We start from the raw sequence: 14311 nt of genomic DNA, 5'->3' as shown, positions 1-14311 counted from the left end.
CAAGCAATGAAATAGACTCCATATTACTAAACGTGGTGATTTAAGACTCATGTTAAGTGACTTTAAACCAGACATTGGGAAACTGGTATCACTTCATCAAGCCCATCCATCACATTAAGCATTTACAGAATAGTGAGGTGCTCTACCCTAGTTACTAAATGTGATATCTAATATTCTTGCTAAATGACTATCAGACTTTGAAAAGATGATATCACTGGATCAAGTTCAACAATTATGTTTAATTGAATAAACTAAAAAAATGTAATTGGATTTTGAATAAATATCCAATTGTTACTGTTTTGAATTTTATTGCTATTATCTTCCTAAGTGGGTCATTGAAAACCGCTATTCTGAATAATGGTTTTTATAGTGTAGGGCAGGGGGCACTGGGCATGATTTTGTGGAACCAGGGGGCGGTGACCTGAAAAAGTTTGGGAACCACTGCTCTAACCGGCCAAAGACTGGCTTGACTGCAGACGCCACAAAATAATTCATTAACACGTGTTTGTTAACACACACACACACACACACACAGACAGGCAGGCAGACAGACACACGCCCTATGTCCCAACTGACGAAGGCTCCAAGCCTTGGCAGCTCCTGGCCTCGGAGGATTCAACGGGACGACTGACTCCCGAGTAAACCTGGCTCCAATCCGATACACGCTGCTGAGCTGGCAGGAAGGCCCGATCGGACGTGCATCGGATGGGGACCGCGGCGCAAACGGCGCCGTTTCCCACCCCACTTGAATCCGGGCTGGGCTAAACTGGTCCCGAGCGGGGCGGGGCGCAGCCTGGGCCGGGGGTCTCCGGCTGCCCCGGGAGGCGCCTTCTCCGACCCGCGTCCCCGTTGCGTCCCGCGGGCGCCGGGCGCTCCTTTAAGCGCCTTCCCCCTGCGGAGGCGGAGCGGCAGCCGCGGGACCTCCCCCGGGCCTGCCCCGACCAGCCAGCCCAGTCCAGTCCCGCCCCGTGCTGGGGGCGTGGGGAGAAGGGAGAAGGGAGAGGAGAGGAACCGAGCGGAGCGGAGCCGAGGAAGCTAGGCGCTGCCGGGTCTGCCTGGAGAGCAGCGGCTGGCCGGGGAGCGGGGCGCCTGGAGAGGCGGCCGGGATGGCGGCGGACGGCGGCCTGGAGCAGCGGGCGCTGCAGTACGAGCAGACGCTGGTGAGTGAGCCGGCCGAGGAGGCGCTCGGACGCCCTCTCTGCAGCTGCCCCTCCGCCACCGCGGGACGGGCTTCTCGGGAGCCAGGGTTTAGCCCCAGGGTCGCTTTGCAGCGCTAGGCGCTCAGGGCGGAGAGAGTGGTTCTGACCATGTGCAGAGCGCCTGCCTTCCCCCGAAACCTCCCGCCTGCTGCGGTTGCCGAGGTGGTGGCAGCCCCGGGTCATGAAACGCGTGGGGGTGGGGGTGGAGGGGGAGGACTGTGTTAGAACTGGCCGTCCGAAGCCTCTGAGCATGGGGAGAGCGCCTTCCTCTCGCCGCTCCAAACAACGACGGAAGAGTGGCGCGGCTCCTTAAAAGACAGACACGTTTCTGCCACGTTAAGAAAACTAGGAGGTTCCGCGGAGACAGAGGGGGCTGCCTGAGCCCGAATCAGAACGGGGCTGGCCGGGGTTTTAGGCAGGAGCCTTTCCCAAGCCCCACGCGGAGATTCCGGGGATCGAACCCGGGACCTTCTGCCGCTGCGACGTGTCCCTTCCCCAAAGTTTGTTCTGAATGCCACAGCCCAAACCCGCTCCCGCAGGCAAGCCCGGCACTGCTGGGTTTCCAAGCCTTTGGTGAGCTCCACAACTCTCCAAAGAAAGAAATAAGCCGTGGGTTAAGGACACAAGGCGGGGGGGGGGGGGGGGGCGTGTCCTTGGCATCCTTTCTGTAGGGTGCTGGGCATGGGTTGGGGGACGAGTTGGAAGGGATTTGGGAGGTTGTGGGCTCTGCCAGGTCTTGCCACAATCATAGGCACCGCGCAGGCATTAAAAGGAGCACCTTTAGGAGTCGGTGGGGGTGGGCATGCCAGTGGTGGGGGTCCTGATCATGTAGGGGTTTTGCCAGCACGGATCTAGTGATGCAACAGGCTCACTAGGAATAAGGGACGAAGGCTAGGCAGGGCCCCCTCTTGCTCTAGGCGTGCTGTGAGGATTGAGCCCTGGGACATCGGTGATGGAGGAAAGCAAGGGTGCCTAAGGGCATTTTGGGACCAGGCTGTTATTTATGGATGCCGGCCAAGTTGAGCACCACTTGTGTGAGTTTGCCAACTCACCAGCGCCTGCAGGCGAAGAGCTGCTGCCCCCCCCCCATCTGAAGTGACGGGGCCTTTTCGGTTGTGGCACCTCACTTGTGGAACACTCTCCCTGGGGAAGCTGGGCACCGACAGGAGTGTCTTTTAGCCCTTTTATTTCCCCAGGGTTTTAACCCCAGGCATATTTCCCTCGCAAGTGCTGTGATGAGTTAGGGTGTTGTGATGTGATGTGCGATCGGTTCTTGTAAATCGTCCTGAAAAGTTTGATCTGACGGGCTGGCATCGAAATAGGTTGTTAAATAAATTAAAACAGCCCTGTGAGGTAGGGTACGGCAGAGAGATGCTCGCTCAGTGAGCCTCTTTCTGAGTGGGGACACGAACCCAGCCTTCCCCAAATTGGTGCATTGGGCTACAACTCCCATCCTCCCCCACCCACAATGGGAGTAAGCCCCATTGAACTCAGTGGGGGTTACTTCTGAGGAGACATGCATGGAATTTCGCTGTAAAAGTAGTTGAACCACATATATAGGACTGTCCCCTTAAAAAGCTGTTTAAGGGGGCAGTCCTATATATGGCTGGGGGATGCTGGGAGTTGTAGGACTTTTGTCTGTCTAAATAATCACAGGATTGTGCCTTTACGTACTACATTTTGAAGCAACTTCGAAGTAGTTAAGTACCACCCCCAGAATAAAAATAAAAACATTTTTAAAGGATCATTAAAGTGTTCCAACAAATTTGTTTCCTGGCGTTTAGGGACTTCAGACATTTATTTTAGTCCCTTAACCCAGCGCAAAATATTCTGAGCAAGTTGAGCTTGAAAGGAGAATGACATACATTGATAGGCATGCCTCATCAAGGCCCATCCTTAATCAGAGCAATGCATTATTTCACCTTTCCATAAAAGAAATAATTTCCCCTACTTCTCATTTTTGGAAAGTTCACCAATTAACAGTGCAATCCTATGCATGTTTGCTGAGTCCACTGTATTCAATTGAGCCAGCCCCAGCCTGGGGCCCTCCAAATGTGTTGTCTGGGGCATGCTGGGGGTTGCAGTCCCAACACATCTGGAAAGCCCTAAATTGGGCAACGCTGGCCTAGAGACCCACAGATTGGCCCTCCCTTCTACAAGTGATAAAAGTATTGCGTCCGGTTCTGGGCACCACACTTCAAGAAGGACGCAGCCAAGCTGGAATGGAGCGTGTTCAGAGGAGGGCAACCAAGATGATCAGGGGTCTGGAAACAAAGCCCTGTGAGGAGAGACTGAAACAACTGGGCCTGTTCAGCCTGGAGAAGAGAAGATTGAGGGGAGACATGATAGCACTCTTCAAATACTTAAAAGGTTGTCCCACAGAGGAGGGCCAGGATCTCTTCTCGATCCTCCCAGAGTGCAAGACACGGAATAACGGGCTCAAGTTAAAGGAAGCCAGATTGCAGCTGGACATCAGGAAAAACTTCCTGACTGTTAGAGCAGTACGACAATGGAACTAGTTACCTAGGGAGGTTGTGGGCTCTCCCACACTAGAGGCCTTCAAGAGGCAGCTGGACAAGCATCTGTCAGGGATGCTTTAGGGTGGATTCCTGCCTTGAGCAGGGGGTCAGACTCGATGGCCTTGTAGACCCCTTCCAACTCTACGATTCTGTGATTTTATGAAAGCAGGCCTGGAAACAGCAAACTCGATCCAGGCACCCTGTTCCAACTTCTTTCTCATGCACCAAGCTGAACTGATAGAGCAGAAAATGTAACATCCTTTAATCGCCTCCTGAAAACATAGCTTTTCACACATGCTTTCCCCGGGCTCTAATTTATCTGATTTTCTATTGCAGTCTTAAACTTCTAACGTTTTAAATTTATTGTATAGTTATAGTACTTTATAGTTTTAATTGCACACTGCCCAAAGAGTTGAATATAGAAACGCTCGTCCTATAGCCACCAGCAGAAAGCCTATTGATTTAAATTTGGGGCGGGTGAGAATTATATAGAGGATGACAGTTATGTAGGGATTTTTTAAAAAAATAATAATGAGGCAAGGACCTAGTGCAGAACATGTGTTTTAGATGTAGAAGATCTTTGGTTCAGTCCTGGGGATGTGCAGTATCTCAGGCAGCCAGGCTGAACCCTGGGGTAGCTGACACGATAGCTGCACGGAGTGTAGGACATGGAATAACGGGCTGAAGTTAAAGGAAGCCAGATTCCAGCTGGACATCAGGAAAAACTTCCTGACTGTTAGAGCAATACGACAATGGAACCAGTTACCTAGGGAGGTGGTGGGCTCTCCCACACTAGAGGCCTTCAAGAGGCAGCTGGACAACCATCTGTCAGGGATGCTTTAGGGTGGATTCCTGCATTGAGCAGGGGGTTGGACTCAATGGCCTTGTAGGCCCCTTCCAATTCTACTATTCTATGATTCTATGATATAGGCGGGTGAACAGTACCAGACAAGATGGACAGAGATTCATTCGTACACTCAAATCATTTCCCAAAAATGTTGGGTGTCAGTTTAAAAAACCCAACTAAAACAAAAAAAAAACAGCTGTGGAGGCTACGGTCTTGAGAAGAAGACTAACACATAGGTGGAGGGTTATTTAACCCTTTCTCCTCTGACCACTTTCCTCCTCAAAATCCCCCCTCTGATATTTTTTTCCCCTCCTGGAGAAATGTATATGGGTACTTCTATGATTTGGTGGGCAACTTGTGGTCTTCCAGATATTTTGGCCTACAACTGCCTCAGCTCTCAAAATTGGCCGTGCTGACTGGGGATGATAGGAATTGTAGCCCAATACATCTGGACGACACAAGGTTCTGGGAGGCTGCGTCACAGGCCAACGGCTACAGTAGAACCCAGAACGGTCTGTACTTTTGAATGCTCTCCTGTGTAAATAAAAGCGCCTTCTTTGAGATAAACTAGTTCATCGAGGAAGGCGCCACATCGTTTTTCTCCTTGGTGGTGCTAAATTACAAAACAGGGGGGATTCATGTGGGGAATATTTATAAAACACAACATATGCCTGGAGTTGGCGGTGATACTGTCCCAAATTATGCCATCTTCTTCGTCGTCACGCGAAGAATGGCTGTTAGATCCATCCCCCCACTGAGAGAACAGAGCTCCTGGCACCTTCTAAAATCATAAGACGTGCCTTGCTGGTTCAGACCGAGGGTCCATCTAGTCCAGCACTCTGTTCACACAGTGGCCAACCAGCCGTTGGCCAGGGATGAACAAGCAGGACATGGTGCAACAGCACCCTCCCACCCATGTTCCCCAGCAACTAGTGCACACAGGCTTATTGCCTCTGATATTGGAGGCAGCACGTAGCCATCAGAGCTAGTAGCCATTGATAGCCTTCTCCTCCAGGAATTTATCCCACCCCTTTTTAAAGCCACCCAAATTGGTGGCCATCACCACATCTTGTAGTAGTGAATTCCATAGTTCGACTCTGCGCTGTGTGAAAAAGTCCTTCCTTTTATTTGTCCTGAATCTCCCACCAATCAGCTTTATGGGATGACCCCATTGAGTTCTAGCATTTTGAAAGAAGGAGAAAAATGTCTCCCTGTCCACATTCTCCACACCATGCATAAATTTGTGTAGCTCTTCTCCTGGCCTTTACTTCTCCAGCTGGGATTCCTCCTCCTCCTCCTCCTCCTCCTCCTCCTCCACCACCTCAAACTTGTGTTAAATTTGTTCTTCCCAAATCCACTTTTGAGTTTCCCAAAAGCTAGGGTGACCACATGAAAAGAAGGAGATGGCTCCTGTATCTTTAACAGGTGTATAGAAAAGGGAATTTCAGCAGGTGTCATTTGTATGCATGCAGCACCTGGTGAAATCCCCTCTTCGTCACAACAGTTAAAGCTGCAGGAGTATAGCTAGAGAGACCAGATACAAAAGAGAGCAGGGCTCCTGCAGCTTGAACTGTCGTGATGAACAGGGAATTTCCCCAGGTGCTGCATGCCAACAAATGACACCTGCTGAAATTCCCTTTTCTATACAACTCTTAAAGATACAGGAGCCCTGTCCTCCTTTCCACAGGGTCACCCTACCAAAAGCATTCCTGATGCTTTCCCATGTTATGCCATGTTAACACCATTCAACTGCTGGCTCGCCGTCTTCTCTTCGCATATGCGGCACGGGACCCTCGTTAGACAGATTTAGCTCTTTTAATCTTCCTTTGTAATCAGTCCCTCCAGCTCCATAATTGTGTAGCTGCGGGCCTGTCTAGTTTCCTGCTGTCACGCCTTGGTTTTCTGTTCCTTCCTGTCATGATCCTCCCACCCACCCGAAATCTCAGCACTATTTTAAGACCCTTCCCTAGTCAATGCTGGAGGCTCAGTTCTTCCATCTTTAGCTCATTATCTTCTCGCTACTTATCTACTATTCCCTATTACCAGACTTTAGAGCAGCCTCCCCCAAATTGATGGCCCCTAGATGATTTGGACTACACCTCCCAGCATTCCTGTCCATTGGTCAAGCTGCTTGGGGCTGCTTGGAGTTGAAGTCCCCCAAATTTACAGGGCAGAAGTTAGGGAAGGCTACTTTAGAGCAAGTGTACACCGTCAACACAATCAAGGGGTCAATCTTTTCTTGGGTTGAGCTGGTTTTGGGTTTTATAGGAGGGCTTGAGAGCTAGAGTGAGGTAGTGCAGGCATGGATAGAAAGTTGTTCTTGAGATGTTTTGGACTCCAACTCCCAGCATTCCTGATCATTGGCCATGCTGGCAGGGGCTTCTGGGAGTTGAAGTCCAAAAAAATCTGGAGATCTACCTTCTGCCCACCTCTGATGTAGTGAATAGAACAGCCTTCCTCTGCCTAATGCCCTCTAAATATTTTGGACTTCAGTCCCATTGCCCCCCAACTAGCATGGCCAATAGTCAGGAATGATGGGAGTTGTGGTGCAAAACATCTGGAGGGCACACGCTTGGGAAGGCTGGGTTAGAATGAGAAGGACTAGGGAGACCCAGGGTCAAATCTCCACAGGATGGGATTGTATCTGCCACAGTTTCTTGCCGTAGTCCACCTTGCAGGGTTGTTTGGAGGGGAGAACCATGTATGGCATAGTCTGTTTGTAAGGGTAGCGGGGAGGGGAGAACCACGTGAGCTTCTTGGAAGAAAAGTGGAATATAAATGTAATTAATACACATAGCAAAGCCTTCATGTTTGAACACTTCCTTGAGGGAAAAGACTCTTCCTTGGATGTTGAAAACTCGCAAGGGCAGTGCATCCATTCACACATGCAAGCCATGTTTTGGTTGCGTGAATCAGCTTTGAATGCTGGGGGAAATGAATAGTACCACGCTAGTGTTCCGGATGGGAGTAATGTTGGATTTTGACTACTACACCCCAATCAGTTGAGTAGCACAGCCTACCTAGAAGGTTTGTTTTGAAGATAACATGGGATGACCCCATGGATATCACCTTGTACTATTTAGAGGAAGAAGTATCCAAGTAAGCCTGTATGCCCCAGTTGCTGGGGAACATGGGTGGGAGGGTGCTGTTGTACCATGTCCTGCTTTGTTGGTTCCTGGTCAACAGCTGGTTGGCCACTGTGTGAACAGAGTGCTGGACTAGATGGAACCTCGGTCTGATCCAGCAGGGCTTTTTTGATGTTCTTAAGGCTGGTGTGGAACTGTGGTCAAAGGAGTGACGCCTGTTGGAGCTTCTTGCCATGTTTTGAGATAGGATATTACCACAGAAGAGAGACAAAGCATTGAAGTCCCGATCCCATCCTTGTCCTGAACTTCCTGCCCCAAGCTCTCTGGACTTGACGGAGCGTGCGTGTTTGCGTGCGTCATGCCTGGAGATTGAAGCCAACACAAAGGGAACCCCCACAACGAATGCCAAAAAGCCAAAAGCAGAGCAGTAGACAAAAAGAAGGCTTTATTCAGTGAAAATAGATCAACACATTTTGGACCACACACAGGTCCTTCTTCAGGATAATCTAAGAAAACCCACAGCAATATGTAATATTTATAGACTCACATTTATAGACACAGGGACTATGTAAGTCTATAAATATTGTCTTGGAATTCAATGAAATGTGTTGAATTTTTTAAAAAAAAATGGAAGAAAAGCATAATTTTTGTCTGCTTTTGGCTTTTTGGCATGCTTGAAGACTGGCAAAACATTTCAGTACTGAAAGCTGGCAAAGTATTCCAGGTCCTTGGGGTCTGGAGAGCAATGGACCCTTCAGGCTTAGTGAGAAAATGCACCCATCTGGTCCAAAGTCCTTGCAGTATGATGGAAGGGAGAGGGTTTCGGGGCTTCTCTAGGAAGAATGATCAGAAGCAACCTCCTCCCTATGCCCTTGCCTGTGTCCAGTGTATATTTCATTCTTCCCCATCCTAGAGCTCTCCAGACGTGCTGGACTACAACTCCCCTAGCTGGCTGGAGGATGGTGTTAGTTGTAGTCCAACACATCTTGAAGTTGCCAAGTTGGGGAAGGCTGGCGTATGTCTTACAAAGCTATGAACTGTCAGTGGTGCTACTTCCAAAAACCTTTGGCGATCACACATGCGCTCAGGGTTGTGCAACCTAAGAAGAACCACAGTTCAGTGGGAAAGCATAGGTTCTGCATGTAAAGGTCCAGGGTTGGTTTCCTGGCATCTCCATAGAATCATAGAATAGTAGAGTTGGAAGGGGCCTATAAGGCCATCGAGTCCAACCCCCTGCTCAGTGCAGGAATCCACCTTAAAGCATCCCTGACAGATGGCTGTCCAGCTGCCTCTTGAAGGTCTCTAGGGTGGGAGAGCCATTTTTCCTGATGTCTGGCTTTCTGTAACTTGAGCCTATTATTCTGTGTCTTGCACTCTGGGATGATCGAGAAGAGATCCTGGCCCTCCTCTGTGTGACAACCTTTCAAGTGTTTGAAGAGTGCTATCATGTCTCCCCTCAATCTTCTCTTCTCCAGGCTAAACATGCCCAGTTCTTTCAGTCTCTTTTCATAGGTTTCCAGACCCCTGATCATCCTCGTTGCCCTCCTTTGAACACGCTCTAGCTTGTCTGTAGTGCCCAGAACTGGATGCAATACTCTAGATGAGGCCTAACCAGGGCCGAATAGAGAGGAACCAGTACTTCACGTGATTTGGATGCTATACTTCTATTAATGCAGCCCAAAATAGCATTTGCCTTTCTTGCAGCCATATCACACTGTTGGCTCATATATTCAGCTTGTGAGCTACAACTATTCCAAGATTCTTCTCGTTTGTAGTATTGCTGAGCCAAGTATCCCCCATCTTGTAACTGTGCATTTGGTTTCTTTTTCCTAGATGTAGAACTTGGCATTTATCCCTATTAAATTAAAAGGATTTCTAGTTGCAGAGTCTGGGGGGAGAGGTAGCCGCTGCCCATCAGAGCTCTGCAGTAGTGGGAGACCTACAGATCACTTTGTGGAAGTGCTGCATTAGTCCGGCCAACCCACTACTCCATGGGTGAGGAATGGGTGGTCCTCCAGGTGCTGTTGAACCCATGGCTCTCCGGGATTCAAGCAGGATCCTTCCCTCGCCCTACATGGAGGTGCCGGGGATTGAACCTGCGACCTTCTGCACGCAAAGCAGGTGCTCTACCACTGACCTAAGGCCCTTCCCAGCTGGAATTGTAGTCTAACAACATCTGGATATCACCAGGTTGGGGGCGAATGGTCTGCCTCTATTTGGAGTGCAGCTTCGTAGCTTCACATTCCATGACTCTGCAGTTGTACTCCGAAAACAAGGTGCTTGGTTGTCACATATTATGTGTGTCTTGGCCACTGATGAAACGGGAGAGTGTCACACAGAGGAGGGCCAGGATCTCTTCTCGATCCTCCCAGAGTGCAGGACACGGAATAACGGGCTCAAGTTAAAGGAAGCCAGATTCCAGCTGGACATCAGGAAAAACTTCCTGACTGTTAGAGCAGTACGACAATGGAATCAGTTGCCTGGGGAGGTTGTGGGCTCTCCCACACTCGAGGCCTTCAAGAGGCAGCTGGACAAGCATCTGTCAGGGATGATTAGGGTGGATTCCTGCATTGAGCAGGGTTGGATGCGATGGCCTTGTAGGCCCCTTCCAACTCTGCTATTCTATGATTCTATGATTCTATGTGTCTTTTGCCGGAAATCTTGTAGTATTTATTGAGGCATTAGGCAGGTATCTTCTGTTCTGATCTATAGACAACTTCTTAAAACAGTCCTTCATGCAGGTTTGCCCAGCCAGTATATTTATAGATTTACTCTCAACTGGTGATTATTTTATTGCTATCTTTTTATGTTTATATTATTATTATGTTAGCCGCTTTGATAGTTCACCTGAATGTGGTATATAACCCCGTGTAATAAAACCTAATGAAAATAAAAATAAATTGCAGAAACAACAAGTTGGGGGGTGCATTTACAAGGCTAACCAGTTTAGTGTAGCTCGAGCTTTTGTGGACCAAACCACAGATCCGATGCATGAAGTGTTGTCTTCAGCTGGCAGATATAAACACGTACAAGCACACGCATACACAGGTATGGGGCAGCAGCCCCAATCATCAAGAAATGCAAACAGTACAGTCTGTCACAATTCTATATGAAGTTTAAATACATACAAGATAAGCACAGTGACAAATCGCTACAGTATTTGCCGGTGATCATTCCGTCTCCTGAGCTTTGCTATGCTATTGTCACACCTCTAGTTGGGAGGGGAAACCACTGTTTTGACGGAAACCTAAATGAATAGAGTAGAGTGACCATATGACAAGGAGGACAGGGCTCCTGTATCTTTAATAGTTGCATAGAAAAGATAATTTCAGCAGGTATCATTTGTATATATGGATATACACCAGCCTTTCCCAAACTGGTGACCTTCAGAGGTGTTGGGACTATGATTCCCATCATTCTGAGCCACAATGTTGGGGCACTAGGGGAAGACATGGTTTCAGTTTAGGAAAACAAGAATAGAGAAGGAATAATTCAAAGTTCTGGTTATGACCTATAAAGCCCAATACGGCCCGGGTCCAGGTTATCTGAAAGACCGTATTCTCCCTTACAAGCCTGCCCATGCTTTAAGAACTTCAGGGCAAGCCCTTCTCTCAGTCCCACCACCATCACAGGCACGCCTGGTGGGAACGCAGGAGAGGGCCTTCTCGGTGGCTGCTCCAGAGCTATGGAACTCTCTTCCCAGGGAAGCTAGACTGGCTCCCTCCCTGGCGTGTTTTCAGAGGCAGGGGAAAACTTTTCTGTTCCAGCAAGCGTTTGGCGAATAGGTCCAGGTTATGTTAGCAGATTGTTGGTCCCATTGAAAGCAATGGGACAAGTTAGGCGTGATTTAAGCCTCATTTATTTCAGTGGTAACTAAGTTCAACTAACTCAGTCTGGATGCAGCTCCTTTGGGATTTCCACTGTGTTCTCAGTACACTCACAACACACATCCACAATGTATGTAGTGTTTTGAATAGCCTAAAGGGCTATATACATGCAAAAATATTCTTGCTATTGGGTGCAACAGACATATCAGAAGGATTCCAGGACTGATGCAGTAGATTAAAGATGGGACAACCAGTTACTTTCATGCTCACCTAAATTGTCCAAAACAACAGTTCGACGCTCATTTCAGCTCATTTCCCATTTTCATTTTCAACATGTTTTTCAGCTCATTCAGTTGGGAAAAGTGCACATAACCCAAAAGTGCACACTTCCCCCATTGACTAAAGAAGTAAATGTACAATTTTGAAAAATGTGCATTTCAAAGTGCACTAAAAAAATGGGGGGGGGGGAAGCATTTTTGCATGCAATCACAAATTCGGAAATTCGCTAACATTTCTCAAAAAAAGCACTTTCGCTTGGTTTCGTGTTTGGGATTGCCAACAGGACATGTTCTCATGATCTGCAAACAGAAACTAAATTCTCATGCATCCCTATGAGAGACATATCAGCAAGATCCACAGGACTGGGTCATCATGGCCAAAGTGTCCCGTAGCAGAGAATATGACACATCACAACCATATCAACATAGTAGTGGGGACTGGCTAGGATTAGATGGGAATAGGTGCTTTTAAAAAGCCAGATTATTAGTTGGCAATAGGTGCTTTTAAAAAGCTAGAGTCCTGAATATAGTTTCTGAATCAAGCACTTTTGGGCCCTACTTGTGATCCTATATCAACTAACTCTTCTTCCTGCAACTCACACTTTAAACGCCACAGAGGAAACAGAAAGGAGGGTTGAATTTGTAGCAGGAAAACAGTAGTTGTGATAAGGGCTAAATAGAATCATAGAATCATAGAATAGGAGAGTTGGAAGGGGCCTACCCTGGGTCATAGAAACCTTGGTTCAAATCCCCAGGTAACCAAGAAGCTCACTGGCCTACCCTGGGCCAGCGACGTCCGGCCTAATCTACCTCGTAAGGTTGTTGTAAGGATAAAATGGGGTGGGAGCTGGACAACACGTGCCACTCAGAATGGTATAAAAATGTAACTTCTAAATGCAAAAGCCTGAGCTACTTAGGGTCTGTGCATTTAGAAATATGGTGGTTTAAATGATGATGACTTTAAAAAAAAATCCTTGGGAAGATACTTCGTCTTCCTCTCGATCCTTTTTGCTGCCATTTTGCAAGATCGACTTCTATCCTGGGAATATAAGTGTAATTGAGCCGTCCTTCCTGTCTTTGTCATGGTGGGTTCTTGGTGGACTAAGATAGGCGAAATGGAGCTGCTGTGTCTATGCCCCTGAGGCGGGATGCTGCTGGTTCCTGCGACACATGTCTCTCTGTTTTTTCTCCCCGTTGCCCAGGGGCAGGAATCGCTCCTTCCTCCATTGACTCACTTCCATCCAGCCATGGGGGCTTTGGGGTTTTGAAAACAGCCTTATCCAGCCCCTTCAAAGGGGACCAACAGACAGGCCTTTGTGACATTAATCGGTTCAGGGATGGGGGTGGGGTGGGGATGGGGGCGTGGGAGACTTCCCACACTCACTAGCCCCTTCTTCCAGAGATGATGGCGTTCGGCTTGGCTGGTCTGAGCAAGGATGTTATGGGAACCAGCCACCTTCCCACCCTTCTGCCTTACTCCTTTTGAGGAAACTGGCAGGAACGTGTACCAAGTTGGATTCTTCCTCTTAAGAACAGAAGAAGAGCCCTGCTGGATCAGACGAAGAGTCCATCTAGCCCAGCATTCTGTTCACACAGTGGTCGACCAGGGAACCACAAGTAGGACATGGTGCAACAGCACCCTCCCACCCATGTTCCCCAGCAACTGCTGTACATAGCCACACTGCCTCTGTTACTGGAGGTAGCATATAGCCATCAAGACTGCTAAGCATTGATTGCCCTCTCCTCCAGGAATCTGCCTAACCGTCTTTGAAAGCCATCTAAAGTGGTGGCCATCGAGTTATGGCAGCGAATTCCATAATTTAACTATGTGCCGTGTGAAGAAGTCCTTCCTTCTTGATTCTATGGATTCTATGATCCATAGAATCATAGAACAGTAGAGTTGGAAGGGCCTACAAGGCCATTGAGTCCAACCCCCTGCTCAGTGCAGGAATGCAGCTGCCTCTTGAAGGTCTCTAGTGTGGGAGAGCCCACCACCTCCCTGAGTAACTGGTTCCATTGTCGTACTGCTCTAACAGTCAGGAAGTTTTTCCTGATGTCCAGCTGGAATCTGACTTCCTTTAACTTGAGCCCGTTATTCCGTATCCTGCACTCTGGGAGGATCGAGAAGAGATCCTGGCCCTCCTCTGTGTGACAACCTTTCAAGTATTTGAAGAGTGTTATCATGTCTCCTCTCAATCTTCTCTTCTCCTTCCTTTGATCTGTCCAGAATCTCCCAACGGGCATGATCACTTTGGGTTCTTGTATTATGAGAGGGGGAGAAAAATGTCTCCCTAGCCACATTCTCCACACCAGGCATGATTTTGTACACACCTATCATGTCTCCCTTTACTCACCTTTTTTTCCAGGCTAAACAATCCCGGGTGTTGTAATCTTCCCTCATAGGGGAGATGCTCCAGCCCCTTGATCATTTGAGTTGCCCTTTTCTGCACTTTTCCCAGCACTTCAATACCACTTTTGAGATGCGGTGGCCAGAACTCTATACAGTATTCTAAGTGTGGTCGCACCATAGATTGGTACAAAGGCAGTATGATATT

The 14311-nt window shown here is 48.4% G+C and overlaps 1 protein-coding gene across 1 annotated transcript in view; it reads left to right on the top strand.

The window, feature by feature from the left end:
• Positions 1-1086: 1086 nt before the first annotated feature.
• Positions 1087-14311, top strand: part of CLCN2 (chloride voltage-gated channel 2) — a 94888-nt gene continuing 81663 nt past the window's right edge. Inside the window, exon 1 of the mRNA XM_063131868.1 lies at positions 1087-1160. Within this exon, the coding sequence (XP_062987938.1) occupies positions 1107-1160 (54 nt within the window). The 5' untranslated portion in view covers positions 1087-1106. The remainder of the gene's footprint in view (positions 1161-14311) is intronic.

Source organism: Elgaria multicarinata, chromosome 8 (assembly GCF_023053635.1).
Source record: "Elgaria multicarinata webbii isolate HBS135686 ecotype San Diego chromosome 8, rElgMul1.1.pri, whole genome shotgun sequence".
Taxonomy (NCBI): domain Eukaryota; kingdom Metazoa; phylum Chordata; class Lepidosauria; order Squamata; family Anguidae; genus Elgaria; species Elgaria multicarinata.
Note: the sequence above shows the minus strand (reverse complement) of the source record. Positions and strands in the feature narration are given on the sequence as shown.